Source organism: Trifolium pratense, linkage group LG4 (assembly GCF_020283565.1).
Source record: "Trifolium pratense cultivar HEN17-A07 linkage group LG4, ARS_RC_1.1, whole genome shotgun sequence".
In the NCBI taxonomy this organism is placed as follows: domain Eukaryota; kingdom Viridiplantae; phylum Streptophyta; class Magnoliopsida; order Fabales; family Fabaceae; genus Trifolium; species Trifolium pratense.
Window position 1 is genome coordinate 40,150,720 of NC_060062.1, and position 27,831 is coordinate 40,178,550.

Here is a 27,831-nt window from a genome sequence, read left to right on the forward strand (position 1 = left end):
AAACATAACATAGATAAGAACATAAATAGAACAATCTATACATAAAAATAGGATGAAAAAAAAACAATAAAAAAATTATAGAAAGTTTAGTCAATTAAAAAATTATAAAAAAATAAGAAGAAACCACATAAAAATAGAAATATAGAAATAAAAAAAAAAACAATACTCTATAAAAAAAACATAAACAATAGATTTCATAAAAAAAAAGAAAGAAACATAAACAATTATTATTTTTTATTTTATAAACGAAGCATAAACATTATTACTACAAAGTTTATTAAATTATCCTAAATATTTGTAATAAAATTTCTAATTTTTGATTAAAAATATACACGGGACCATTATTTATCATTTAAAATAAAAATTGAATAAATAAATTTACAATAAATAATTAACACAATAATTCCACTTATATTTTAACAATATTCTATAACAAATTTTTAAATATTTAATTTTAAATAAATTTTCTACATTAATATACTGACAAACTCAAATATCAAATAAAAATCAATAGACCCGTGTGAATGCACGGGTCTTTAACTAGTTTGTCATAATTTGTGATACAAAATTTACACGATAGTATTTCCACATTAGTCAAAAAATAAAACCACAATCGGTTACTTAACACATTTTAGCATTTTTCATTTTTATAATAATCGGCAACTTCAGTAGACTTTTTATAAAAACACTTATTTTTAAATTCGACACATCTAAAGTGAGTAATCTTAATTGTTAATTAACAAATCAAAAATAGATATTATAACGTATAGTTGCACCATAACAAATCATGGATTGTTAAAATAACAATCATTGATTTCCTCACTTTACACTTTATTCATCTAAATCCCTCAATTTTAAATCAGTCATAAAAATAAATTAGAATAACTTAATTCTTCGATCAAAGCAAACTTATTAATGTTGTAAATTTTAATATGACACGGTATAAAGTAATTCGGAAAACACAAGTTAATCCCTCAATTGTTTGTCTCATTTTTTTAAAGAGTAATGATATTCTAACAAGTTTTTGAACAACAATTTTGACAGCATGATGTGGCACAAAATGGATGGATTACACTTTCATATATATGTATGTGTGTGTATATAGGTACAACGTATGTTAATTTGTTCCATCAATGGACGAATAAGGAGGAAAGGAAGTAGTGGAAAGAAGATGAAAGTTTGTGATTAAGGAATACAATCACATCTTATCTGGTACATTTGATTCTTAAATTCATGTAATTAAGATTTTCTTTGGTTGATTCATGTGTGTACGTCATTATGTGAATAATCATAATAACTGCAGGAAAAGGAGGCAAAATTACCTAGAAATTGGATGTCTACACTATAAAATTGTCATTAACATTGATTGATACATGGCCTGTTGTTTACATGTGACGTTATAGCAAAACTCCTATCAACAAGCATTGGGTATAATATAATATTTTATCAGGTTGTAAAATGTTTCATTCTACCAAAACTCCATGTAAAAGAATTATAGCTGGTAGTACAATTTACCGTTTCCAATCTTGAAGAATGTTGACGCACATTCTTAATAACGATTTTGCCCCTTCGTTCTTCTCTATCTCATACTGATGAAGGAGCTCTTCCTTGAATTCTTCATTAATTGCAGTAACTGAAGGCACAACCACAGAAAGTTTCAAGATTTCCAGAAGGCATTCTGAGGCAGAAACATGAACCTGATTTTGGGAACAAGAAACAGAAGATGAAATAAAATTATTATTATTATGAACAGCCAATTACTGAAACTATTAACAATTACTACCATTGACTAAAAGAAAGTTAAAAATTTCTTGTAAAAAAAATGTAGATCTTAATTTCTTGTAAGAAAGTCTATTGCATGGAGCTTGATCAATTATTGTTTTGCTCAAAATAATTCACGTACTTAAAAATTAAAGTCATACATAATTATAGCAATGGATTATATCAAATGACAGAACCTATGGACAATTACAAACAAAATAAAAACCTCATTGAGGATTCAATCATAGGATCCGGCTCCTCTAAAAAACATAATCAAATGGGGCCTAAACTTGAGGCCTATATAATCTAAAAACAACGAGGTCTAAAACCTTAGTTTTATTGGCCTTGGGTAGGGCGGCCCTGGGTTTATGACACTATAATTGTGCTGTCTTTTAAAGGTTGAAGCCACCCAATGCGCCCAGCGTCTAGTTCTGATATTTGACCTATTTTTAAGTAATACCAAACAAATGCTGACAACTCTTCAGGGTACCTTCTATAACTTAAAATCTAACCCATAAATAATGTTCAAGCAAAAACTTGGTGACATACCTGAGCAATTTTTATTGTGCTTATGCAATGTAGAACCTTCGGAGATATAGAATGAAACATCTGGTGAAAAAAAATACAGCAATTTTAGATGATTCAAGAATTGGAATTATTAGAAGTCCAACAGAAACTGAACCCAAATTACCTCCTGAACAAGGGAAGTTACACCGGCATGTTCATTAGTTCCCTGGGAGTCCTTTATGACATTGTGGAGCCTTGAACAAAGTTCTTTAATGGATAAAAATGCGGTAGTTTTGACTGCACAGAAAATACTTTATTAATGAGATAAAGAAAATTAATGGTAGGTCTTTTAAACAAAATATGAAGCCTGAAGAATACCTGTCCATTTATGTTCAGGTAATAGGAATGCAGCATACATGTGCATTAGGTCCTTTTTCTTTTCAAGAAAATTGTTTATATGTGCCACATGGATGCAAGAGGTCAAACATTCTATAATTTTGTTATGTGGAATAGAAGTCTCTTCAACACTGTCCAACTCTGCAAAAAAGATATGTCAAATTGTGTGCTACTAAAACTTTCAGTTAACAGTACACTAACTAGGAGAATCATAATACATTTCATCAAGTTGCTGAATACTACATATTTCAGTTTTTCTTTCTTAATAGAGACTGCCTACTCTATACTTGATATCTTCAAAAGGAAATATGTCCTTGAGGACATCCCGCAAAATTGGAAGTGATCAGGAGAGCCCAAAAGAGGACTTGCATATGGTGTTTAATAGCACCCACTGTACTTGATCATCATCACAAAATAATATTACACTTTTTCAGTCTCTTTTCAAGTCATCAATGGCAGCATCTAAACTAATTTAGCATGACAAAATTCAACTTACCCACAACATTAGCCCTACACTACCTCATACAAGAAATGGTTTTGTTGCAACATAGAAATAAAGATCTAGAATTTGTCATAACCTGCTTTAGCAGCATCATTGAGCACTGGTGGCTTTAGGGGCTTTGAATTGCATAGATCAAACAACAAGGGAAAAACCATATTAAAGAACTCTGGGTTGCCAAAGGCTTTTATAACCTGAAAACATACATGAAAAATGATTAAGCATCTAAATATTTAAACTCTGGAAATATATGAAAAATGGCTGAACTTACAATAGTTATATCATGATTCAAGGACAAACATGTATTGAGATTATAGACAATTTTATGATTTTAGTTTATGAAAAAGGTAAACATAAAATAGTTATCCTCATATGTTCGTCACAAATTTTCTTATCTCACCCTACAGCAACAAAATCTACATATGTTTGTCACAACTTAAAATGGAAATGAACAACTCTCTAACTATGCTAAAACAAATGATTTTCCAGTTCAGTTAGTCTAAACAAGAAATTCATAAGCACAACAACCACAATCAAAACCTTTCTAACTAGGACGGGTTGGCTATTTAGTTTTGTCAGACCATTTATTTCAATAACTATCTACGAATGAACACGTCAACTAATAATCCACTGTTTGATGATTGCTGTAGTTTTCATCTAAAGCTTGACTTCATCTCTGCCGCCAAACTCATTAAGGTTCAATTTAGGATGGTACTAATCTGTATTAGTTTAGCACTTGAAGTTTGAAGCACTAATAATTTGTAAGCTACTGATCAAGTAGCCACTTGTTTTATCCGTTTATCGTCTTCTTTTTTTTTTTTGCTCAAGAATCTGATAATGCTCTCAACATTCAGGAAAAAAGTCCAACTTGGTCAAACTACTTCATTTATTCAATAATGGGTAGCAGTTAAAATTTCAGGGTCATATATCCTGTTCCTAATTACATTGCCAACTTCTAGTACAACCTACCTCCTTTTGTACATTTAATCATCTTCTCTCTAGAAAGGTTTCACAGAAAGCATGGCAGTTAACAACTCACTCCATAACTGATTATTAACAATGAGGATCATCATGTAAATATTAATGATTACACAACAGACATAATTACTATCTTTCACTTTTCAGTGGACATGGCATTGTCGCAAAGTTATTTTGCCAAGACCAAGGTTACACATTGGTTTCCGAATAAATATTTACCCCAAAGAATAAAGGTTTTCTAAAATTACTTTGTTGCAGTAGTACCCACGATGAACAACTAACCTGCTCAAGAGAGGCAAATGCTGCTTCGCGATATTTTTTCTCCTTTTTGGTGCATGCTGATGATACCAAATTCAGAATCGCAATGGAAGATGCAGAACCATCAGCAGAAATAGCTTTATGGCAGGATGTAGATAGAGCACCTACTGCTAGCAATAGAACATCTTTTCCCTGTCATATGCAGTAAGTACAGTTCGTCTACGATTAAATTTTGAAGATAATCTTTCCTGTCACGTTAAAAACTCAAGTGTCATCATCATACTTGATACACTAGTATTTTGCTTACCTCCCATAAGCGACCGGGAATTTCCTTCATAAGAGACTGAAGCAGAACTTCATGGTGAGAAGAAAGAGATTCGCCCAAAACTTCACTGAGCTTACATATAGCCTGCGCAGACTGCACACACAACAGCAGAAAATAAGCAGACATTTAGACACAAATGAGCAAGCTTAAATCATCATAAGAGCAAGGGCTAAAAAAGGCAAAATTGACAACTAACTTTTTTTTTCCTTGCCCATGATGATGATGACATGCCATCACAAATTAGTGACACAATTTCACCCAAGTATAATTGGAGAGTGATTCGTTCGCCACTTGTATATTCTTCCCATAGTTCTTCAAATTGGCTGGAAATATTTGTATCATCCTCGAATCTGCATACGATTTTTTAGTACCAATGGAATAAGAAATACTTTTAATACCCAAAATGATGAGGTTAGTTCAATATAGCGACTGGCAGCCAATGGTGAAACTTCTACTTATACATATGATTTTTTTTTTTAGTGTTGCAATATATCATCACATCTGATACTATCTTGATTGGATTATAGGGGAATTTAGTTAAACTTAGATTATCTCTTAGCATTGGTTGTCATATTTCTTTATACATAATTACAGGTTTCTTGTTTGATTAGGATAGTATTGTTAGTATAAAGATTTTTCTTTTGTAATAATATCCAACCCATAACTTGCATCAATATTAATATTTGGGTATTTATTTCTCTCTTTATATACCATAAAGATAAGCCATATAACTTCAAATGATAAATCGCATAAAAAAAAGGTTACAGGATGTTCTTAACCTTGAAAGGAAAACAACTGGAATGATAACTGCATGATATCCACCAATAACATCTGTTGCCCTGGATGAATAGCTCTTTAAGAGAAATGCACATGCAATTTGAGAGGTTTTGTCACCAGCACTCAAAGCTGCAGTATCTTCAATAAGTTTCTGGGCTTGCGAGACTGGTATATAATTCAAGACTTTCGCACAGGCACCTGCAAAGGCACGCTTTGCAGCAGTACTTTTTTCTTCTTTAACCACGGAAAACAACAACCTCACCAGCATATTAGCATATGGTTTGATGTCAACACCAACACTTTCAAGCAACAAGGTAATGAAATTGGCAACACCAACTCTGCACAGTTACAGAAAGCATCCGTAAATGAGAGTGAGACAAATCAGTACTAAAGCCTATGAATATGACAAAGTGATTTGGTCAGAGACAATGTAATTCTATTTCACTTGTAATAATACATGTTACACTTACATAGGCGGTATAAATAGCCAAGAGAGACTACAACAGTTTATGAGACTAGAGAATAATTAAAAGCTGGCTGCTAGGATTCTCCATAAAGGGGGCGCAGAACAGATGGTGATTGACTGGAATTAATTCCAAATCCATATCCGACAATTATTTGTGTATACCTCAGAAGTCAATTACATATAGACCTATAAACCTATCTTATACATTATATCGTTATATACACCTAAAAACCAGACCTGACTAGCTCATTCAACCAGTTGAATCAACAAAGAGAGATGTTTCATAAAAAATAGAGTATAAGGGGTACTCCAACCAATATACATACTGAAAACAAGACCAAGCCAGTAAGAATTAACTATAGCAGGAGAAGCACAGAGGTCCCCTAATAGTTAACACCGGTGATTACTTCCTAGTTCCTACATATGCACTTCAACGGTTCAACTGACTATTCAATGCACACACCAAAAAAGGCATGATAGACCAACCTTATTCGATCCCATTTTTCCTACCGACACTAATAGGCCCTTATATTAGAGGATCCAACCTCGTGGAACATCAAATTTAAAGAAGAATGGTGAGAAATATTTATAAGACGGAAGAGGGAGAAAAACCCTAGAGATAGGGGCAGAGATGGGAGAGGCTTAAAAAATTAAAGATTGGGAAAACCCAAGTTCGACGTTGAAAAGAGATAAAGTCTAAAAAGAGTTTATAAAAAGTGACATCTCTCACCCTACAATTCTGTTTTGTAAGGATGTCATAGGCCCAATATATAAACCTAATACTAAAATGTAATTTTAAGTGGTGGTTCATAGTAGATTATCTATGACAATGACCCAGAATGTCCTCTGAAAAATAATATAGCTTGAATAAATTTCCATGTTCAATACGGAAACAAATCTTTGTTAGAAAAAAAAGATGAAAGGACGCCCTCCATCCCAAATTATAAGGGGAAAAACACACGTTTTTTGCCCAAATTATAAGGAAAAAGACCAACATTTACCCTATTTAATCATGTTCCAAAAATTTATCGTTTTAAAGAATTGTTTTACATATTCTCATGAAATTGACTGCAAATTGCATTTAATTTGCTCTCTCCCATTTTCTCCATAACCAATGAAAATTGTTTTTAATCTTCCCGTGAAACTTATTTCAAGGAAAAGACAAAAAGGCATACTCCAAATTATTATCTTTTGGTTTTCTTTTTTATTTTATTTTTTTGACTAAATCTTTTGGTTTTCTTAATAAGTGTGAATTGATCTTTTTTCGGTATAATTTGTGACGGAGGGAGTGCTTTATAATTGGCATGTTTGCCACAACACAAAAAAAGAAAAGCAAAGAATCATGACCTAAGTGCATCAAAAAACAATATCAAAAGGATGAAAAATATATTGGTGTGGCAAACATTGCAAGATAAACCATCTCCTGATCAATATAAACCCCACAATCCTTTTTGTAATAAGACCTTTGAACATCAATATAAGCTCCTCTGATTTTAAAGGGAAAATGCATGAAAAAATAAAAATAGAGACAGTTCAAGTATACAGGCAATGTAAAAGAAAATGCATCAGATGTCATAAAAAGTAAATAACAAACCTAGTGTTAAGACCCACACCAGATCGCACTAAATGAGCAAGTCGTGGGATCAATGTATCCAATGATTCTGCATCAACAACTTTTATACACGAGTCTAAAGTTTCCCACATAGGAGAACCTTTGGCCATGGAAATTCTCAAGCTTTCAAGCTTCTCTGACTTAATTCCAACATTTGCCGCGTGAAGCTGAAAGAGGGACAACATAAAAGCATATGAATATGGAAAGATTAATAACCAAAATCAAGGAAGAATTAAATATATCAGTCAACAAAACCTCAACATAATTGAGCCCTTGGTCTTCTAGGCTTGATAAACTTTCAAGCATGCAGCACACTAAATCAGATAAATGGGGACGGATTGCAGTTCCAGCATGCTGAAAAGAGACAATAAGAAAAAATTGATCATATTTATTCCAACGGAAGAAGAAATGTTTCAAATACCAGAACGTTAATATTCCGTCATCATTAATAATTAAACTATACATTGACAAAAATGTCAAAATATAAATAAATTTCTTGATGTAGAAAGTAAAAACCAGCCAAAACAAACAAATACACAAAACTATGCACTATTTAAACTTGTTGTAATGTATGTATTGCATGTGCAGGTCAACATTGATAATGCTTATGCTTATTAGAGTAAAACTCTAATAGTTTAGCATAGTTTTACTCTAATAATAATGCTTACTGCAAAAACAATTGCAGTAATCATCCAAGAGTACAAGAGAATAGGATAAGATATACTCCTAAAATAACTTAAGATAATAGTACCCAGAAAAACAATAGCAACTAATCTCCCGAGGCTCTCTCTCAGTCCAAAAACACCTCGCAAGAAAAAACAGCAGCATAGAGCACACACAGGCCAAAAAATCTAATCACTTCAAACAATGGATGAGAAAATAAAAACATTTATAGCATCCTTATAAGATAAATAAACTTCGAACTACACGGAACATTCTCATGGGAGATAAACTTAAAAGAAAGATTAAATATACTCTGAAAAATGTAATGACTTATTGTTTTATTTCCTATTTAAAATTTGTGATTGTAGTACTAGATTTAATAAAAATAGTGCTTACTGTCCTTCACAAGAGACTAAAATGAAGAACTATAAATGAATTATTTTAAATAGGGACAACTTGTAAAATGTTATATATTCCAAACCAAAAAATATATATAACCCGGAAAAATGAAATAATGTGAGCACAGATTGAAGAGTTAATGGCATGGCAAGATATTTCCAACCTTTGTAAGCTTCATAACAATTCCAATTGATGCCTTCCTAACACTGTCAACTTTACTTAAGATACCTTCTGCAAGCAAAAAAGGTAAAACAATATCCATTGCTTTGTGGGCATCTGACACATCAGTTAGAGAGATATCACAGAGCCTTGTTGTCAACGATGTTACAGAACGGCATAGTTTTTCGCCAGAAATCCTGACAGTTTCCTTTATGTCATCCATGGCACGAAATGCTCCTGACCATAATCTTTTTAAATGCTTTCCAACCTGTGGGTGAAGATGCAAGAAAAGCATGCAAATGAGAATAAAGACATTGAGATGCACCAGATATATTAATTTTAATATCAACCATTGTTAAGCTTGTAATACATTAATATGATTACACTTTTCTCATGTTTTTAGCTCTCCTTAGTTTATATTATTTCCAAACTGAATCTTTACCAAGATATATAAGATTGTAAATATGGAAAGACCAATTTTATAAAACGTCGACCAGTCATCAACTCAGTCACTGGGCCAGTGGGTCATTAGTCAAACCACTATGTCAATTGGTTGAAGCAGTGTGCATACACACCACATATATATTCCATAAAAATCCTATTTTGTAAATTTTGTAGTTTAATAAATCAAAGAATTCATGCAATCCTTCATTAAATATTTGCAAATCCCTTTTTAACTGTGGTTCTAATATGGAACATCCTTTATAACTATTTGCAATTTCGGAAACAAATTAAAACCAAGTAAACAAATCCCATAAAAAGGAAGAAACACATGACCAGATACGCCAACAATATTCTCCTTTGACAAAAATCACAAACCAACAGTAATAGCGCAACACTTTTGAACTGTTTTACTGAAAAAGCCACACTATAATATTGGTTGAGGATTTTGTTGTAACATGTGATTGCTATGATTTTCAAGATTTCATGGCTATTATTCTGAGCTTGACATTCAAACTTAAAATAAATAGTAATCTTAATGACCTCATGAAACTTTCTTCCTTGAATAATATCTGCAAGGGCAAGACATGACGCTTCACGAGACCGCCAAAGCCTGGATCCACATTGAATTAGTAAATCATCAATAATGAGATCTAGGTGTTCATCAATGGTTTTCTTCGAGTCAGCCACTAGTGACTTCCATATGTGTACCATTGCATCCTGAAGAGCCAAATAAAGAATGTAAGCCAATGAAATTTAGTGTGAATATGAGAATTCATACATGTTGAAATATTTAATCATTATTTGCCTCGACACTCTTTGATTTTAGGTTTATTGTGTTTTATTTTAATTCCTTAAATCCTATGTTGCCTAGGTACGGGTACGGTACCCGATACGGGTGCGGGTACTGGTACAGGATACGGCATTTTGAAAAAATTTAAGGTACAGGTACGTTAATACAGAATATCAAAATAATTATATTTTGAGTGAATTTGTCTACCACCTCAACTATTTTCATCAAAAGCAAGATAAATAATTAATATGTAATAAACAATTAAAACATTTTATGCTATTTTTAAACCACCTGCACAGTTTTACCGTATCCACCACCCCGAATCAATCAAATAAAAATGGATTTTGATTTGTAATTTAGGGAGTGCCTATGTACTCTCCTAAAAAAGGAGTACCTTTTTATTGGAATAAACAAGTTCTGAAATTACAGAATATTTTCAACAATACACCCATAAAGTATCATACATAATGAAGCCATCCAACGAAATAGGAATTGTTGATAGAAAAAGTAGAGTAGTAGAGAAAATTACAAACTACAAATGATTTATTTGAGTTAAGAAGTGAATTATGGGTTTTATATAAAAGGGGGAGAGAGAGAGAGAGAGAGAGAGAGAGAGAGAGAGAGAGAGAGAGAGAGAGAGAGAGAGAGAGAGAACTTTGATACAAAAGACTAAAAACTAATACTTATCCATAGGGTACATAGGCTAAATCCTAAATAAAAAAGGGAAATCAGGAAACGAACCATAACAATAATAAGTAATATAAATTAAGATACTCCACGATTATAAACTAATCATTAGAAATAAATTAAGATACTCTAATACAATGTCAAAGATATTATAAGAGTAGTTATTTGAGTTGAGAAGAGATACAATAAATACGGGTATATTAGTGGGAAAAAATTAATGTTTCATTGGTTCTAAAGTAGCATAATTTGAGACGAGCAAATATTTCAAATGTGACACTTAATATGAGATGGAGGGAGTATCAATTATATTTTAAGCACTTATTATTTCTTTACTCTTTTTATCCCATCTAAAACTCATAACTTCATAGGGCCATCCACCATATTATTCACGTGCCAAGTCCAATAGTGTTCGGCATGAGAGGATTTATTGGGAAAAAATCAAGATCTACATTAAAATGAGATAAGGCCTGAAATTAGTTTATAAAGAGTGCCACACCTCACCTTACAAGGCAGTTTTGCAAGGATGGACGGAAGTTTGAGAATTTGTAATGTCAATAGGGTAGAGGCACAACTTGGTGTCAATAATTAGATTTAAAGTTGAAACTATAAAACCTATTGGTTTGAAGGAAAAAAAATGTACTGAATTTTATTATCATTTCTGCAGAATAACAAGGAAATATTCATCCAGTAAACGCTAATAAAGTTAACCAACAAGGAAATATAGGGACATTGTGAGGTTAAGTGTACAAGCAGAAGCCAGTGATAGCCATAGCCAATATGATATTCAACCAGTTGTGGAACTTACCTGCACGTTTTTATCAGGATCATACTGGTAGCGTACAAGCCTTGGAATCAAAGAACGTAAATGTGGCTTAAGAGCATCCCCTGCTTGCTTTGCTATTTTTGAGAAGCCAAAAGCAGCTGCTCTCTTAGAGTTCAAAGAAGCTTGATGATTTGCTAAATCCATAAACTTATAAATTAAGTCTGGTTGTCCCATCTCATTTGCTAAGCTACATAACTCCTTGTAAGTGTTCAGCTTCCCTCCACCAACACTTTCACCAAGAGCTCCATCTTGAAATACTTCAGAATCTTCAACAAGCTACACACAAAAATTCAGGAATATAAGTTTAAAAAAGAAAATGAAATTAAAGTAAGAGAGAAAAATAGCATCATCCCAAAAACCAACAATTTGAAAATATACTCGAAAATTACTTTGATGGCTCTTTTCCGTTTGCCTGACCCAGTCAACGTATTCACAAGTGCATTCACCAAATTTTGTTTCATAGACTCATCACCAAGGTCATACACAATACTCATGCCTTGAGAAGCCAACTCTTGTGTGAGTTCATTTTGTTCACCAAGGAGATGAGAGAAAGCCTCCTGCATTTACATTAAAATTGTCAAACTTGGATCTGACTCTTCTAAAAATTACTCTTCCCTTTAGAGGAAAAGGTTAACACTAGAATTATGAGTCTTATGTTGTTCAAAAAAAGAACAATGAGTCTTATAACCATTGATTGAAAAAACATTGGTTGAGATTGTGATCACATGCAAACACACATAGACGATTCACAAATTATGAATTGTTTGAACTTTTGAATTTTAAACGTTGATTTTCTAATCAACGATAACAATTCCTCACTTTCCCCTTGAAAGTCGCTTCATGAAAGTAACTTTACAGCAGCAAAATCCATCATATTTATATTGGAAGTTCCAAAATGCTACTACAGAATGCATATGGTGTCAAAAGAATCATATAGACAAGGGATAAGAATGCCTGTATTACAAGAAAAATTATGCAATATTATGATGGAACAAAAATTTATCTAAACCCCAAATTACTAAAATCAATGATCAACCTTGCACACACAGAACCATCTCTGATTGTCAGAAGTTTGTGAAGATGATATATACACACTGTTTCAAGTTCGAAGGAAAATCCCTACTCGACCAGGCCCAGCAAATGATTTTTATAAGCATCTTGCCTAATACTTCCATCAATAATAGACAATCCCACCTAACTGTATGCAGCCCTGCACTTCTTTTTTAATCTAGGTCTTAGCCCCACTATTCCACATTTCTGATGTAGCACAAAGCTACAGCACGCATGGACCGGTCAAATAAATTGAAATTGTATATCTAGAAAAGATAAAACTGGACAAGTTCTACTATATCTGTCATTACAGATTGACAGGACAGGGGAGAGTGAACTGTTTCTCAATTAACCAAATCAAATTAATGGGTTAGATTGGATAACACTGCTTAAAACAAGCATAATATATGCTCAGACCATAGAATAGACATAGATTGAATCAATAATGTCAGTCCCAAGAATATCAAGTGAAAAAATAACACTTCCAACCACCAATAATATCTAAGCAATAGTGCCCAAAAGTTAAAGCAATCTAGGGTTTCCACCCATGGAATCCTCGAAACAGACCAATAGCCCACAGCTGAACTCGGAACCATCCATATAGAAGCATAACTAGGGAATGGTGTTTTACAACTATATTCAACTAACTCGATTAAAAAGAGCAAGGCATTCCGCAAATTCTTTGTAGGCTTCCCGAGAAAACACTTCAATTTGCAGATTACCTCTAAATCAGAATTTATGATTTTCTATCACAATGAATGGCGACCTAGAAAACAAGGCAGAAACAGATGACAGATCTACAAAACCTACCTGTGGTCCCAAAAATTTATCTTGAAAAGACTATCTAACACAAACATAACCTTCTTGCAATCCGAGTTGAAAATCCCAAATGTCAAATATAAACAACTATCCCGAAGATGACATAATATGCATTTAATATCCGACAAATAAAAGCACGTTCAAATTCAAAACTATCAACACCCAAAAGATAGTCCAACCTAATAGTGTTATACAAAAAAATAAAAGACTGTATTCCTTGATCACGTGCTTGTCTTGGGCATTGCAATACATGTATCCCATCTCTATGATTAAATTCTGAAATGGTTGGTGTAAACATCTTTGACAATATTCCTCAAGTTTGACTAAAGCCAAGAGAAAACTGCAAAGATCAGGCCCATCTTCCAATCCATTTTCACACTAACCACTGCGAAATCTCTACTCTCTTTTAGCATATAAATATGACGGAAAAAATTATGGGACAACTATAGAACTGAACCATCAGACAGATCTTTAAATTAAAGGAAAAATATAATACAATACAATACAAGAAGTCTAGCAAGTTACTAAAACAAAGTAAGGAGAAAACAGGGACATATTTGGTTTCTGAATTCAAAACCTGAATTTCTGGAAGCATTTTCTGAATAATAGGGTGATTGCCGCAGTATTTTGTAAGTGATACTAGCCAGACAGTTCCAGCACATCGCTCCTCTTTCCTGCTGCTATACAAAAGCACATCAAAGAGCTTTTTGATAATTGCATCTCTTGCAGAAGCGTGATATTCTTCACTATGTTCACTTTGTCCATTAGGAAACTGTCTTGACACAGAAGAGTTTAAATCTCCCATCAGAAAATTTGAAGCAGTTGACAGTGAAGTAAAGTTAGTCCTGAGAATTGTGTCAGCATTGACAGGGACACCACCCCACAAAAAAGAGAGTGCCTCCCCAGCGGCGAATAGAATATCCTCAGCCTGAAATTATGGTCACATACATGAGACATACTCTTCAACTCAAAAAGAAAACACAAACAAACTAAAGCTGCTCTCAATCAAGATCAACGAATCCAAGAAAACCGATATCTAACTTCTCCAAGGAAAAAGTAAAAAAAGAAATTAAATCGTGGAGAAAATAAACAGCAAACTGAACATTCACTCCAATATAAGTCACTGATTCATAACAAGCAAATCATATAAAAGAGGATGACGGAGCATTTAAATTACCTTAGATCGACAAAGACTGAAAATCAAATTTAAGGCCATATCAAGATGAGAGGATGATGATTCTTTTACACATATATGTCCAATGGCTATGACGATCTTCTGTATTGCTTTAACATCATCACTCAAGAGAAGCTTGCTCAATTTATCATGCAGAATTATCAGAATACCATCTGCAGATTAATCAGACATTCTTATAACTTCTCAATATGTGCACAATTATTATTGGTCTATCCAGAATTTGGTCAGCATATATGAATTAACTTTACCTGAATTAGAGTTGTCTAGTGGAGGTAATGAAACACGTAGTCCAATATGACCTAATGCTTGCATTGCAACAGCAGCAAGAGCAGAAGATTCAGAATTAACCACATCAACTAGGCATCTAAGTGTTTGCTGTAGAAATATTTCTGGCATCTGCCAAGATTTTGAATGCACAATATTAGAGAACTAATTTTGAGAGATTTTAGAAGTCTATAAAGTTAGACAGTAAAATGACACCAAATCTGATCTTAATTGTTTACAATACATCATCTTTATAGACAAGCTAAAGAGTCGTCAAGCTCTATGACACTATCAAGATTTCTTATAACGTTTGTAACAAACTCCACAAGTGTCATTAGAATATTCTAGAAAAATAATAAGCATGCAGTTGATCTTACAGATATTTTAGTTTCATTTGATAATAGTAAAAAAAAAAAGTTTCATTTGATAATTTTTTTCCAGAAAATACATTTTTTTAAAAGGCAAGTTGTTCAAGATCAAAATTGCAACTACATGAATCATAAATCCTTGGCCAAAGGTATTGAAACCATGAATAAATTAATTAAATAAACAACTAAATAAATAAATTAAATCTTAAAGTTGCGTCAGTTGACCCCAGCCTAAGCTTGTATATATTTGTAATGTAATATGTAATCTAATTAAACTGCTAATTAAAACAATATGCAGTAAATAAAACTTACAGGTGGTGCTCTAGACAAATAATCTGCAGTTATATATCCTATTGCACAAAGCGCACCATGCTGAGTCTCAAACCTATCAATAAATCAATTCAACATGAGCATAAACAAAATAGGTTCAAATATGGTTAACTCTCGGAAACTGAACTGAAAAATTACAACACCAGTATACAGACCTCGACTTGTGTGTTTGGCTGAATATTAAAGTCAATTCCGAAATAAGATCAGATGTTGCAGGGAGAGGAAGAGCAGAAGACACAATTCCAAGTAAACATGCAATGGATTCCCGAGTGTCCCAATCCACGTGACTCAGTAGTTGCTTAAGCCATGAAACCTTGAGAGCATAATGTGATGCTACCACCTATTAAAAAAATTCTCAGCTTTTCAATAAAATATTGTCAGAAAGAACACAACAAAGTAAGCAATCAATCAAGACACTATAACATCTGACCTCTGGCATATGTGATCCAACTATAAGCAATGCTTTTGCAGAAGTGACGTGCAATTCAACAGAGCCTTCAAATGACATAGAGTGTTCCAGGAGCAAACAGAATGTGTTCACTGATGACATAAATTCAGATGATCCTTCTAAGGACTTGTTCTCCAACTCTGACTCAAAGCACTTCATTAAGAATTTGATCATGGCAATGTATGTGTTTGAAGGAAAAAGCAGGTTCTGGTCTCTAATTTCAGTGGACTCTAATAACTTAGGCTGTTGCCGGAGAATGTAATCCAGCATCATACCAAGTTTGGGGTACTTCAAACCATCAATTTGATTTTCACTTTTAAGCAGACCGAGACCTTCAAGTGCCATTTCTCTGTTTAAAACCAGGGAAAAAAGCTAATTTTCAAATTAGTGACCTACACATAATCAGTTAAATGTATTTATAAGATTTCAGATCAGAAGAAACTTCATAATTAAATCACCCCAGAAGCCTAATAGTGCTACCAGCACAACTCAAAGTTTTCACATGTTATCCAATGAATTAAGTTCAAAAATCATCACTGTGGGATAAAGTAATTTTTGACAGCAACAAAAAATCCATTAGAGGGTGAAAAGAAATGCATTACAGGGTGAAGAGTCGCTGTTTAACTTATAAAAAGTAAAAACAAGGTAATTTTTTATTAAAAATTTCTGATCAGTAAGAAATAGCAATACTAATAGAGGAAGCAGGTCTTTAAAACTTGAACAGAAATGTTTAGTCAAAAAAAAAAAACTTTAACAGAAATGCATGTTATAGTTTTGTTTCCATGCTTTATACAAATGTGATTTGCACAGTGTAAGCGAGGCAAACATTGGTTTGATCACAGATTGAATGAAGAAACGATGTCTGAAGGGTTCATTCTCTCATTATACCTACTTTGGAAAAGATATATGCAAGCAATCACCTTACAGCTTTTTAACGTAGAATACAACAATAAGAGACTTGGTTGTTTCTTTTCTTGTTTAAGACTATAGGGATGAATAAACTAACAAACTTAATCTTATAGAGTTGTTTTCTCAACAGAATATGTCTTAAATCTATACATATCTTAACAAAATTCAATCGGACAGAGAGAAGATAATTACAGAGTTGGGGGGAGAATGAGCTCACTTAAAGTAAAAGGAAAACATAAACAACAAAGAAAAACATCACTGAAGCAAAGATACCCAATCCCTTGAAGCAAAACCCCTTCAGATGTGCTTTAACTGATCACAACATGTCAACACATTGCAGAAGGAATTTGTTATACCTGATATCTAATTTACCATCTGCTGCTCCTAGCATACAAATAAAACGACTGGGACAGTGTTGAAAATCAAACAAAGATGTTGCCCATCTTACAGCACAAAATCGTACTTCACTTTCCTCCTGTCATCACCACAAAACAAGATCTTGTAAAAACCTCTTTCAAATTTTATTTGGATAGAAGGACATTATTACAAGGAAATAGAAAGGAAGGAAAAAAAAAGCATCTTCCTAGGATTAACAAAAGCTGGCAAAACTGAGCTAAAAATGAAAATAACAACAACAACAACAACAACAATAATAATAATAATAATAATAATAATAATAAATATTTCATCATTATGCTACATGCATAGTTAAATGAGCCCTGAAAGTGAAAGAAACCAAGTGAAGTGCCCCGAAAAAAAGTTTTAGAAACAACCGTATGCCAAAGCATATCTCAGCATAGACTTCAATTGAAAAATCTGAATATTATACCCCAGCCAAAGATAGCATTAAATATCAGAAAAATCCAACAAAGTTAACTTTTCCAATAAACCGATTCCACAGCAACTAATGCTGAGCAATGTAAAACTAAATGTGTGGTTGTTTCCTTACAGTAACACAATGCATATAGAATAAGCAACATAACTTTGTTAGGTCTATTAAATGTAACATGTCATACTTATAAGTTCATGATAAGTCAAATGCAAAACGGGTCAGTGCTTCGTTGAAACTTCTTTTCAAATAATTTGATATATAAAAAATTGTTTGAGAGGATAATGTAGAAAATAAAAAGCTTGGAATGCTCAGAAGTTTTAAGGTACTCCCTCTGGTTTCAAATATAAGCAAAAAAGTACTTTCCAGATTCTTTGAATAATCAATGAATCTAGAAAGTACTTTTTTGCTTATATTTGAAACTGGAGGGAGTAATGTATTTTTCCGCTTATCATATTAAAGAAGAAACAAAGTAATATACATGTAAACAAGTATTCCCATAAGGAGAAGAATAGCCAACAAGTTGTGTCATACCACTTGAGAATTTTGTAGCAGAAGCACCTCCAAATCTTGTAACACAGCTAATGGGGCTACCTGATACTCAAGATAATACAGTCAATAAAAAAATGTAAAAGGAGGGAAAAGTATCAAATCAACCAAAAGTTCAGAAGAGCATAATATGAAGTTTTGAAAATTGAAACAAAGTCCAAAAAAAATTTCTTGGCCAACACTTAACATTTTAAATTTTGAGATGATTTCATTTTATGACAAGACTTAAACACAACATATAAAACAAAAAAGGATTATAAAAAATTGCATTTTTACTGTTGAGAGTCCCTCATTATATGTGATATAGCTTAAACAAGTGTTTATAAGTGGAAGGCATCTCTCACCTTTACAAGTCAGATTTGTAAGGATGAGTGAGGCTCAACCAAAACCTAGATACTTTCGTATATTCTAAAATCTCCAATAAAAACATAACACCTCACCCAATAAACAAATAAGAGAGGGAATGTTAGTTTGAGAAAGAGAGAGAGGGAGAGATGGTTTTTTTGCTGAGCTGTAATGTATCATATATGCAAGTGAGGTAACCATCAACAGTGTGACTATTATTGGCAAACTATTTTCACATCAGGTAAAATAACAATTAAAATTTTATAACAATATTTTCCATTACAGATAGCACAGATGAAAAATAGATTCACAAAGAGGCAGGTAATTTACCTTGTATGCTGCAGCAAGAGATATTGTTGCTTCTTGAACAACAAATCGGAGAGACTGAGATTCAATTTTCAGTGCATGAAAAAGACGAGCAGCCATGTCAATCTTTTCACTGGAAGAACAGGTAATAGCTCCATTAGCAACTACTTAATACAACTTAAATAGGAACTCAAGGACTCAATTTGTCTGCAACAACAACCATTATCCACTCTTTGGAATAAATTACATGAATCAAGTAATGGACAAATCATTAGCCTCTAAATCTAAGGAATGCAATTGTCCTCTTGTTAAAAAATATCAACTGAAAGATGAAAATACATAGAAAAGAAACAAGAAACCGTCATCCTAAAACAAAGAGGGAAAGAGAAAAATCTCTCTAAAGAAAACATTTGTTGAAACTAAAGAACAAATCTATGTCTCCTACATTTTAACAGACTTAAATGAATTGACAAAAAACTCAAGACTTTTTCTGGGTTTCTTTTCAAAATTGGGCGCTTACTGTTTTATTAATCAACAATAGGCTTGTAAGGTGAACAAACTCATTGAACATATGAAATCATGAAGAAAAAGAACATTTTTAAGCCTATCAACTACAACAACTACTACTACAACTACAACTACAACTACTATCAGCAGTGGTGTAACTGCAATAGTCTTAAGCTGTTAGCTGGCAGCAGTTATCAGCTAACTGTACTCTGTTGTTGTTAGATTAGTTATAACAGTTCTGTAGCTATGGTATTGTCACACTCTAACAGAGCTGTGATGACCTGCATCACAGTCTATAAATATTAAATGCATCTTATACTCTCAGTTTCAGATCATCAATGTTATTCAAAAAAAAGTTTCAGATCATCAACAGAATATCAAACACTGCAATTTTCTCATTCAATTACTCAATACAGTACTTTCTAAGTGCCTATAAAGCATCCATGCAAAAGAATAATTATCAGCTTTGAAATCAGGTAATACAAAGATAAGCAGAAAAGCCTTGTCTGGACTGCAATTCAACAATACAGTCACTAATTCTATAAAATACCAGTGTTGCAGTTTCCAACCAAGAGTGTTCACAATTGCATTGTAGAAAGGCCTAACAATAAGAATTGAACAGACGGATTTTCAATCATATATTGGGTGGGTAACGGGCAACCCCAAGCCAATTTTTTTTCCTTTTGTCTAGTATATGTATGCATTGAGCACATTGCAAGTGTTAGAGAAATAACATAAGAAAAACACCCATGGATCTTCTCCTAACAGCTTAAGCTTTTAGAATTGTTGGTGCATGGCATAGTATCAAAGCCTCTCAAGTGGTCTAGAGTTTGGTCTAGGCATGGCAATGGGGCGGGGCGGGGACGGATTGTGCCCTCCCCAAACCCAAACCCATAAAGTTCGGGTTTCTCCAAACTCATCCCAAATTCGAGCGGGGATAAAATGTATAACCCCAAACCCATACCCAACGGGGATCGGGTATCCCCAACGGGTTTCGGGTATCCCGTTATGCCTCTTTCCACATGAATTTAGATTGTATTTTAGTTTTTTTATTAAAAAAAAAAAAATTAAATGTCCGAAATTATTTGTTCTCCCCAATATTTTTTTAAATAAAGAAAAGAAATAGAGAAAATGGTTTGTATAATACTCAAATTAAAAATAAAAAATAAACATATGAATGTAATTTAAGATATTGTTTAAACATTTATAATTTAAAATAGGTGAAATCTAATTTTTAGTATAGGCGGGGCAGTTTCGGGGTGGGCATCAATGTACCCATCACCCGCCCCAACCCCATCTTTTGAAATCGGGGAAAGCCCAAACCCGGTCAACTCGGGTTTTCCCCGTCAAAGCGGGTATGATTTGGGCGGGTACCCATGGGTGTGGGTTTTATTGCCATGCCTAGTTTGGTCATTGCCTGCCACCACTATTCCTCTAGTAAAATGTTGAACTTCAGCACAAGGCTTTGTCTATGCTTCAAACACAAAGGGCTCATTTGTAAGGGAGTGTCAGAGATATAATATAAGAATTATGCATGTACCTTCACCTATTAGCTTAAGCTTTCAAAATAGTTGGTTCGTGAGAATTAGTAACTTCCCTCCCAAAACCTCCATTAGTGCCCCCTCTAATTGTATATAAGACAATCAATGGCATGTCCCTTAAAATATTCACCCAACAGTTTTGCCTAAAACTAATTGATATCCCATATATCTTTTTCTCCTTCAAATTCCAACTCACTTTCTCTAGAAAGCTCCTCTTTCATCTTTTGACTCACTTTATCTAGAAAGTATTCTCTTTCTTCTTCTTTTTTCTGAGAAAAAATTCCTAGTTCCTAGGATACATCACCTAATTTCTTTTCTCAACCCCAACACAGACTGCTCTGCTTTCCTGTTCAAAGACGTCAACTGTTTATTTCAATCATTCTTTCAATTTATATGTTTTCTCTTCTTTTCCAGAGTAATACGGAGTTACGGACACTTTCATTTCTGCATAACAAAGGAACAGTGTGCTTGGAAGTCACTCGGTCCCCATCACAAGTTCAAGTTAAGTTTGGCTGACAAAACAATAAATATATATATATATATATATATATATATATATATATATATATATATATATATATATATATATATTGTAAATTGTTTATTTAATGTGCTAAAACATTTTGCAATCTAAACCGTATATTTTGGTCCCGCCAATGAAAATAAGTTCCAGAAAAGACAAACAAATTTACCAAAGGGAAATAAATTATGACCACAAGAAATATAGAGACTGGGACCTGAAAAGGTGAGGCATGCGCTGTGCAAGCAACCCAATTGCTTGAAAAGCATATGTTTTGACCTCCCGAGCACTGGCATCTGAGTCAATACTTAAAAGTTAAATATGAAATGAACTAATATCATTCAAATACAAAATAACTTCAACTCACAAAGCAAACCTGCTTCTGAACTTGAATAATTGTCAAGAGACTTCATAATTCCACTCAAAATAACAGGACCCATTAACTTAAGCTGATCAATTTTTGCCTGCATTTATATTTACAAATATTAGAGATGAACAATGCTTCAGTATGGGACAAAAGTATGGGCATAACAGTATATGAGAAAAAGTAGGATGTGAAATCATTTGCAATGTATCACACTAGGTATATGTGGCAGTTCATCTTTAACTGAAATCATCAAACAGAGGTAACATCCATAAAAAAAGATAATTCAATTAAACCAGAACAAAGACTTTCTGATTTTGGGAGAGGTAGTGCTCACATAATATTTTTTAACAAATGACTCGTTATGAAGCAATAATGCACCGAATTCTCTTGCCTTAAACCTACCAGAACCTTATGAATTTAGAACCAATACTGTCTGCAATCTTTTAATCACCACTTCCTCTTTTTTTTTTTATAAAACATTAGCGTGCACAGGCATCACATGATAACTATGACATCCCAACTATGTTGGCACCCCATAATCATCACCTATCATTTGCAGTACCCTAATAATCACCACTTCCTAAATTCATTACAAATGGGATTTGATGTGTGAAATTCACCAGAACAACAATGCTTCTCATTTCAGTAACCGTACTTGCGGTTGCACCATAGGCTCTACGTTTCAAGACTCCGCCTTCTTTCTTACCATGAATTCTTGTCACAAATCAATAACAGCTCTAATACCAATTGATAGATTTAACTGGTATTAAGGAGAAGAAAGAAAATTATATAACGAGAACATGAGAGCTCAAGAAAATGTATTGCTTAATTTGCGGCCAATGTGACCCACAAAGAACGTACAACTCTAGTCTAGGGTGATTCTGAGAGCACCCAAATAATCTGAGGACATCTCTTAGTTAAATTTTTCAGTTAGCTTCCCCGTTTCCTTTACTACATACCAAAATGCTATTCTAATCTAAATAAAGAAACAGAAACAATGTTACAATTCATTTCAGACTTTAAACCAGAACTAGTATTGAAAAATTCATGCAGTACCTTCAATTGAACCATTTCTAACTAATAAATTAATAGGTGAAAAGAGAAAAAAAAATCTACAGGTAAAACTCACAACAAAAGCCAAATAATATCTTACTCACATGCTTAAATACCCAAACAGTAAATTCCATTCCCAATTGCTTCAGCCTTGATGTGGTGCCATTACCTATAAAATTCAATATATAATAGTAAAGATAAAGACTAAAACAGAAAAGAGATTAGTAAAAAAAAGACCAAACAATAAAGTTTGCACAGATGTCCCAATCTTTAATCCATACACATTTGTCTCTACACAGATTGTAAAACTCCAGAATCATATAATGAGAATCAGAATTACAATTTCAAAACACAAGTTATATGAATCATTACAATATCTTAATAGAAAGAAACATTGTCAAAGAAAAAAAATTATGACTTCAAAAGATTTGATCTTTAGACATGAAATAACTATACATAATAAATGAAGGCGATAAGTTGTTCTACGTGCAAAAGTCCTATTATTCTATTGCATGTGTGATGAATTGAACATAAAATCGTGCTGCCTTGGCCAATAAATAAGCAATTAATTTTGTAATTAAATAGTCCACAAACTTTAAACAAAAGCACAAATATTAGCACATTAAATGTCAAGATTAATAAATAAACATTTCACTACCATAAACGCAACCAAAAATGCACTGCAAGGTGGATGGGAAACTGTTTGCAGCTGCAATAGACCGGCAGAATATAGACATCAACTTTGCCTTTAGAGCATGACTACCAGGACTCACTTTTGACTCTGAATCAGCACTTTCAACTCCAACAGTACCTACATTCACCATCAATCATGTATTAATACTTAAATCATTCTCTTGATTTTTATTTTTGGACTGAATAAAAATAGGCTATATCAGGAGCAAAATGCAGTTGAGTGCCTTCTCTTGATTATTTTAAAATTTATAACCATGAACAAAACAACTACCTTATACCCACATTTATCACTCCACTTATTCTCCTTATCACACCAAAAGAAGACTAAAATAATGAGACTGCTCTCATAGTAAGAATCACGCAAGCTCGCATTTAAGATTCATATGACACTTTCACACATATACATATAACCATGGCCAAATTGAGGGAGGGGTGGGGACTGAAAATGTTGTAACTATAATAGACAACAGCGTATATCCTTATTATATCTCAACAAAGTTGCAATAGCTTACCATTAAATAGCAAAAATAGTCTCTTGATCAGATTTAAATCATCTAAATTAGCACCGCTGGCCTTCTTCTTTAAAAGCTCCTCACCTCTCTTCACCACAGGCTCTTCACTTGAGTTAATTGATCAAATAACAAATGTGATCATTCACAAATAAAACACCAAAAATAAAAAATACTAAGAATGAATAAAAGTGATTTCAGTAAAATGAGATCTACAACATACCAGTCTACAGAAGCAGCAATATATAAAGGATAAACAAGCTCAGGGTCAAGCTCTATGGCTTGAATGACATTCAAAATACCCAACTGCACTAACAAAAGAACAAAATAAGAAAGTTTATAGAAGCTTTCTTAGTAAAGGCACAATCGGATGTGTTTATAAGCATCCAAATGTGGATAACTGACAGGTTTGCATGTTTGTTCAAATGAAAATTTAGAAATCAATAACAGCAATAACCAAAGTCCTTTTTCACTATGTGGTTGGCTACATGAATCAAACAACATCCTAAGTCCTATTATGAATCAAGTCCTGAATTATATACTCTTGAATTTCTAGTTCAGAAAGATAAAACAAAATGAACAGAATATTCTATGAAGACAAGAAACTTTCAAATTAGACTGAGACAGTGTTCCTTCTGATACAAGAAAAAATGTAAGACAGATACGAGTGGAAGAGTAACCGGTTCTCAGAACCATGGTAATAACATCAACAACATACACTATCTGACCTTTCTTAATCGAAGTTCATTACTTTGCAACTGTTGTTTCCCTGTAACACGATTGACTTGAGCAACAGAAAGCCCAGGAGGGAATCCACCACTGCAACAAAACAGAAACTGCCATTTGATTAAATGGGAATGAATCAAACTAATTCATGTGAATAATGTCAAAACAAACACAAATATCACAAGCTCCATTTAGTATAAATCCAATTCCATACCTTTGAGAGACCCGCTGGTACAACATTGTATGAAGACAAAACTCAATAAAAAACTCCCTATCTTGAGAATTGTCGACTTTTTTATACTTTGCAGCAACTTCATCACCAATTTGACCAGAGTGGCACTCACCAATTACCTTAAAGCAAGCGGCAATTTATTACAAGGAGTAGTCATAACTCATATCCCAAAGATCAGTAACTAAACATGATTCTCGCAAACCTGTATCAGAGAAAATAAGACTCTAAACTAGGTTTAGGACAGAATAATTATGACAAGCGGCATTCTGGTGCAGATGGGTGTTTTGAGTCCTTGATACTTCCCTCCTTTTCTCACAAGCCAGCAAAATTACAATGCAACTAATGTCAATACTCAAGTTCTCCCAGCCTTGTGGGTGTGTGTATTGGGTGGGAAATAACAAAATAGGAAAACTTAATGTAAGCAAGCACTTTGCTTGTGTCGGCACTTACTTTAGTAGCATGTTGATAGGACCCTAGAAGTTGTACAATTCGTTACACCTAGTTATAGAATTAGTTAGGTCGGTATAGTAAGAACAGGGAATTAGCTTAAACAGATTAAAGGGAGATTCATTCTATTTAGCATTTGGGAACTGAGAATTTTCTTTGTAGTAGAAAGTGGAAACACTTGGATGGAGAACCGTCTCCTATTTCAGTTCATACTTCTATGACCAATGATAGATTCATCCTTTTTCTTTCTATTTATCATACTAATCCTCAATTCTTGTTTGTGGGTTCATAACAGCTACTTGTAAATATAAGCACCGTTAGAGTATATGAACATTTCTGTTATTTATAAGGTTATGCATGCTTGTATGAACACCTGCTTATTGTATTGTATCTTACGATAGGCTGCTGTTGCTAATGACAGCGGTTAACAGCAGTCAAAAATCTGTTACGCATCAAAGAGAAGGAGCATGTAAACCCTTTGTAGTTTATGACGAAACATAATATATAGAATTATAGATAAATAAATGAAATGATAAAATCATTGACCAATGGAGGAATGAAATGGCCAAAGTCAATACCAGACTTTGTCCTCAGAGTCCGACTTACAAAAACTCAGAAGAATAAGAAGTATTCAGTATCTAATGAAGTCGCATACAACATTTAGTTATATATATAACAACAAAAATATTCAGAAAGGTCATTACCTTAACAACGACCCTAAGGATAATTTCCTGGTGTTGAATAGGAAGTTTTGAGATGTTCACCAAGAGATCAGGTGCCAAATCTTCCTTTACCTAATCAAAATGCATGGGCATTAGATTGTCTCCACAAGCTCCATGTTAAGCATTCAATAGCAGAAAGTGAATGTGTGTGTGTGTGTGTGTGTTTGTGCGCGCATACTTTGTTTATTAAAACAGAGGAAAATAAATTTATAAACAATTCTCAGCTCTACTATCAATTATTAGCCAAGTGCTTAAACAGGAATTATGAGTATCAAATATTGCACTATAACCGCTAAATAGTAATATATTAATAACAAAGAAGCATTTAAGAGATAAATAATGATTAAGAAACCTTTGCATCAACACGTTGAAAAGCCATCTCTATATAGACAATGCAAAAATTCCTTATCATCGGAGCAGAACCAGATTCCGAATACAATTTCCACAACTCAGTCAAAGGCAAACCAATATCAGACTGAAGCTTCACTCTCTTGTTCACGTGACTCAAAATCTCAAGAACCTGTCATAAACACATAATTCCATAAACTTTCACCATACAGCTTGTCCATCAATTGAAACCACGATTTTAAAAACAAAATCACATCAAAATAGAATGAAACAAACTGCGCAAAACCGATGAACAAGCACATAAACACTTCGTCTATGAAGCACGAACACAACACAGACACCAAACACGACACGGACATTGACACGTCGACACCGATCGGAATTTGAGAAAATGATATAATTCAATGTAATTATATTGTCGGCGTCAGATACCAACGTGTGTCGAGGACATGGCTAATTCGTGGAGTGTTCGTGCTTCATAGCACTTCGTTACTCACAAAAAGCAATAGAAGTATAAAATCTCACTACACAAAGCAAAATGTATCGTAAACCTAATATGCTATAAACTATAGTTTCTAACCGTTAATTCAACAATTTCAACATGAAATGAGAAATAGTCAAATAGATACTAATTTATATAACAACAATTGCATAATCAACAATTTCCGATGATGAATGAAAAGCGAGATTGAAATTCGGCGGCGGAGTACCTTATTACGAACTGCGACGGATGAAGAGGAGAGAGAAGAGATTGTGAGAGGGAGAAGCTTAGAGAGTAAGGGTTCGAGTTTGGAATCGTCGCAGAGAGCTAAACGAGTTAGCATCCGATCGAGCATTTCTTCAATTTCGATATCGGACTTCGGTTTCGGTGCTGTTGCCGTTGAAGATGATGATTCCGCCATTTTTCGATTTGATTATTTTCCTCTTTTCAGCAACAAAGTGAAACTCGTTGAGAAATGGAAAATAGGAACGATGAATTGATTATGATTTATATATGTGTGCGGTGTTTCGTTTGGCTGCGTGCGCTCTAAGACAGTTTGAGTCTGACTTTTGGGTCTATACTAGTCTTTGATCTTGGGGATCTTGCCTCCAAGTAAATCGCTCGAGTTAGATAAGTTAGTAATTCAATGAGTGGTAATGGTACATAATTATTGAACTATAGGTTAGTAAAAATAAGTTTTTTTTTTAACTCGAAAAATCGGTTGTGAAT

The 27,831-nt window shown here is 33.4% G+C and overlaps 1 protein-coding gene across 2 annotated transcripts; it reads right to left on the minus strand.

Moving 5' to 3' along the window:
* Nucleotides 1–1,318: 1,318 nt before the first annotated feature.
* Nucleotides 1,319–27,763, minus strand: LOC123923217 (proteasome adapter and scaffold protein ECM29). 2 transcript variants are annotated; one of them, XM_045975902.1, is made up of 35 exons: nt 27,332–27,763; nt 26,626–26,793; nt 26,256–26,345; nt 25,087–25,223; nt 24,875–24,965; nt 24,370–24,452; nt 24,150–24,256; nt 23,603–23,755; nt 23,049–23,113; nt 21,901–21,988; nt 21,742–21,820; nt 18,981–19,089; nt 18,291–18,350; nt 17,284–17,402; nt 16,001–16,367; nt 15,726–15,910; nt 15,553–15,625; nt 14,857–15,004; nt 14,591–14,760; nt 13,991–14,341; nt 11,934–12,101; nt 11,527–11,820; nt 9,785–9,961; nt 8,805–9,068; nt 7,835–7,933; nt 7,562–7,746; nt 5,504–5,839; nt 4,921–5,074; nt 4,707–4,817; nt 4,424–4,591; nt 3,243–3,357; nt 2,647–2,805; nt 2,453–2,565; nt 2,311–2,370; nt 1,319–1,697 (listed from the first exon to the last, which is right to left on the minus strand). In XM_045975902.1, exons 1-35 carry the CDS (start codon nt 27,521–27,523, stop codon nt 1,512–1,514), a joined length of 5,424 nt encoding a protein of 1,807 aa, XP_045831858.1. In that variant the 5' UTR covers nt 27,524–27,763; the 3' UTR covers nt 1,319–1,511. The 2 variants fall into 2 exon arrangements, with proteins under 2 accessions (XP_045831858.1, XP_045831859.1); XM_045975903.1 differs by lacking the exons at nt 1,319–1,697; nt 2,311–2,370; nt 2,453–2,565; nt 2,647–2,805; nt 3,243–3,357 and having other exon boundaries at nt 4,451–4,591; nt 4,922–5,074; nt 27,332–27,704.
* Between the last annotated feature and the right edge of the window lie 68 nt (nt 27,764–27,831).

Bases quoted from the DNA above. Each gene is read 5' to 3' on its own strand.
- LOC123923217 (XM_045975902.1), bottom strand. From the start codon at position 27,523: ATGGCGGAATCATCATCTTCAACGGCAACAGCACCGAAACCGAAGTCC. The intron at 16,368-17,283 runs GTATAACAAATT...GGTTTTAAACAG, and splicing joins GATGGTAAATTAGATATCAG to AGAAATGGCACTTGAAGGTC. The intron at 2,371-2,452 runs GTAATTTGGGTT...TTTTTTCACCAG, and splicing joins TAACTTCCCTTGTTCAGGAG to ATGTTTCATTCTATATCTCC.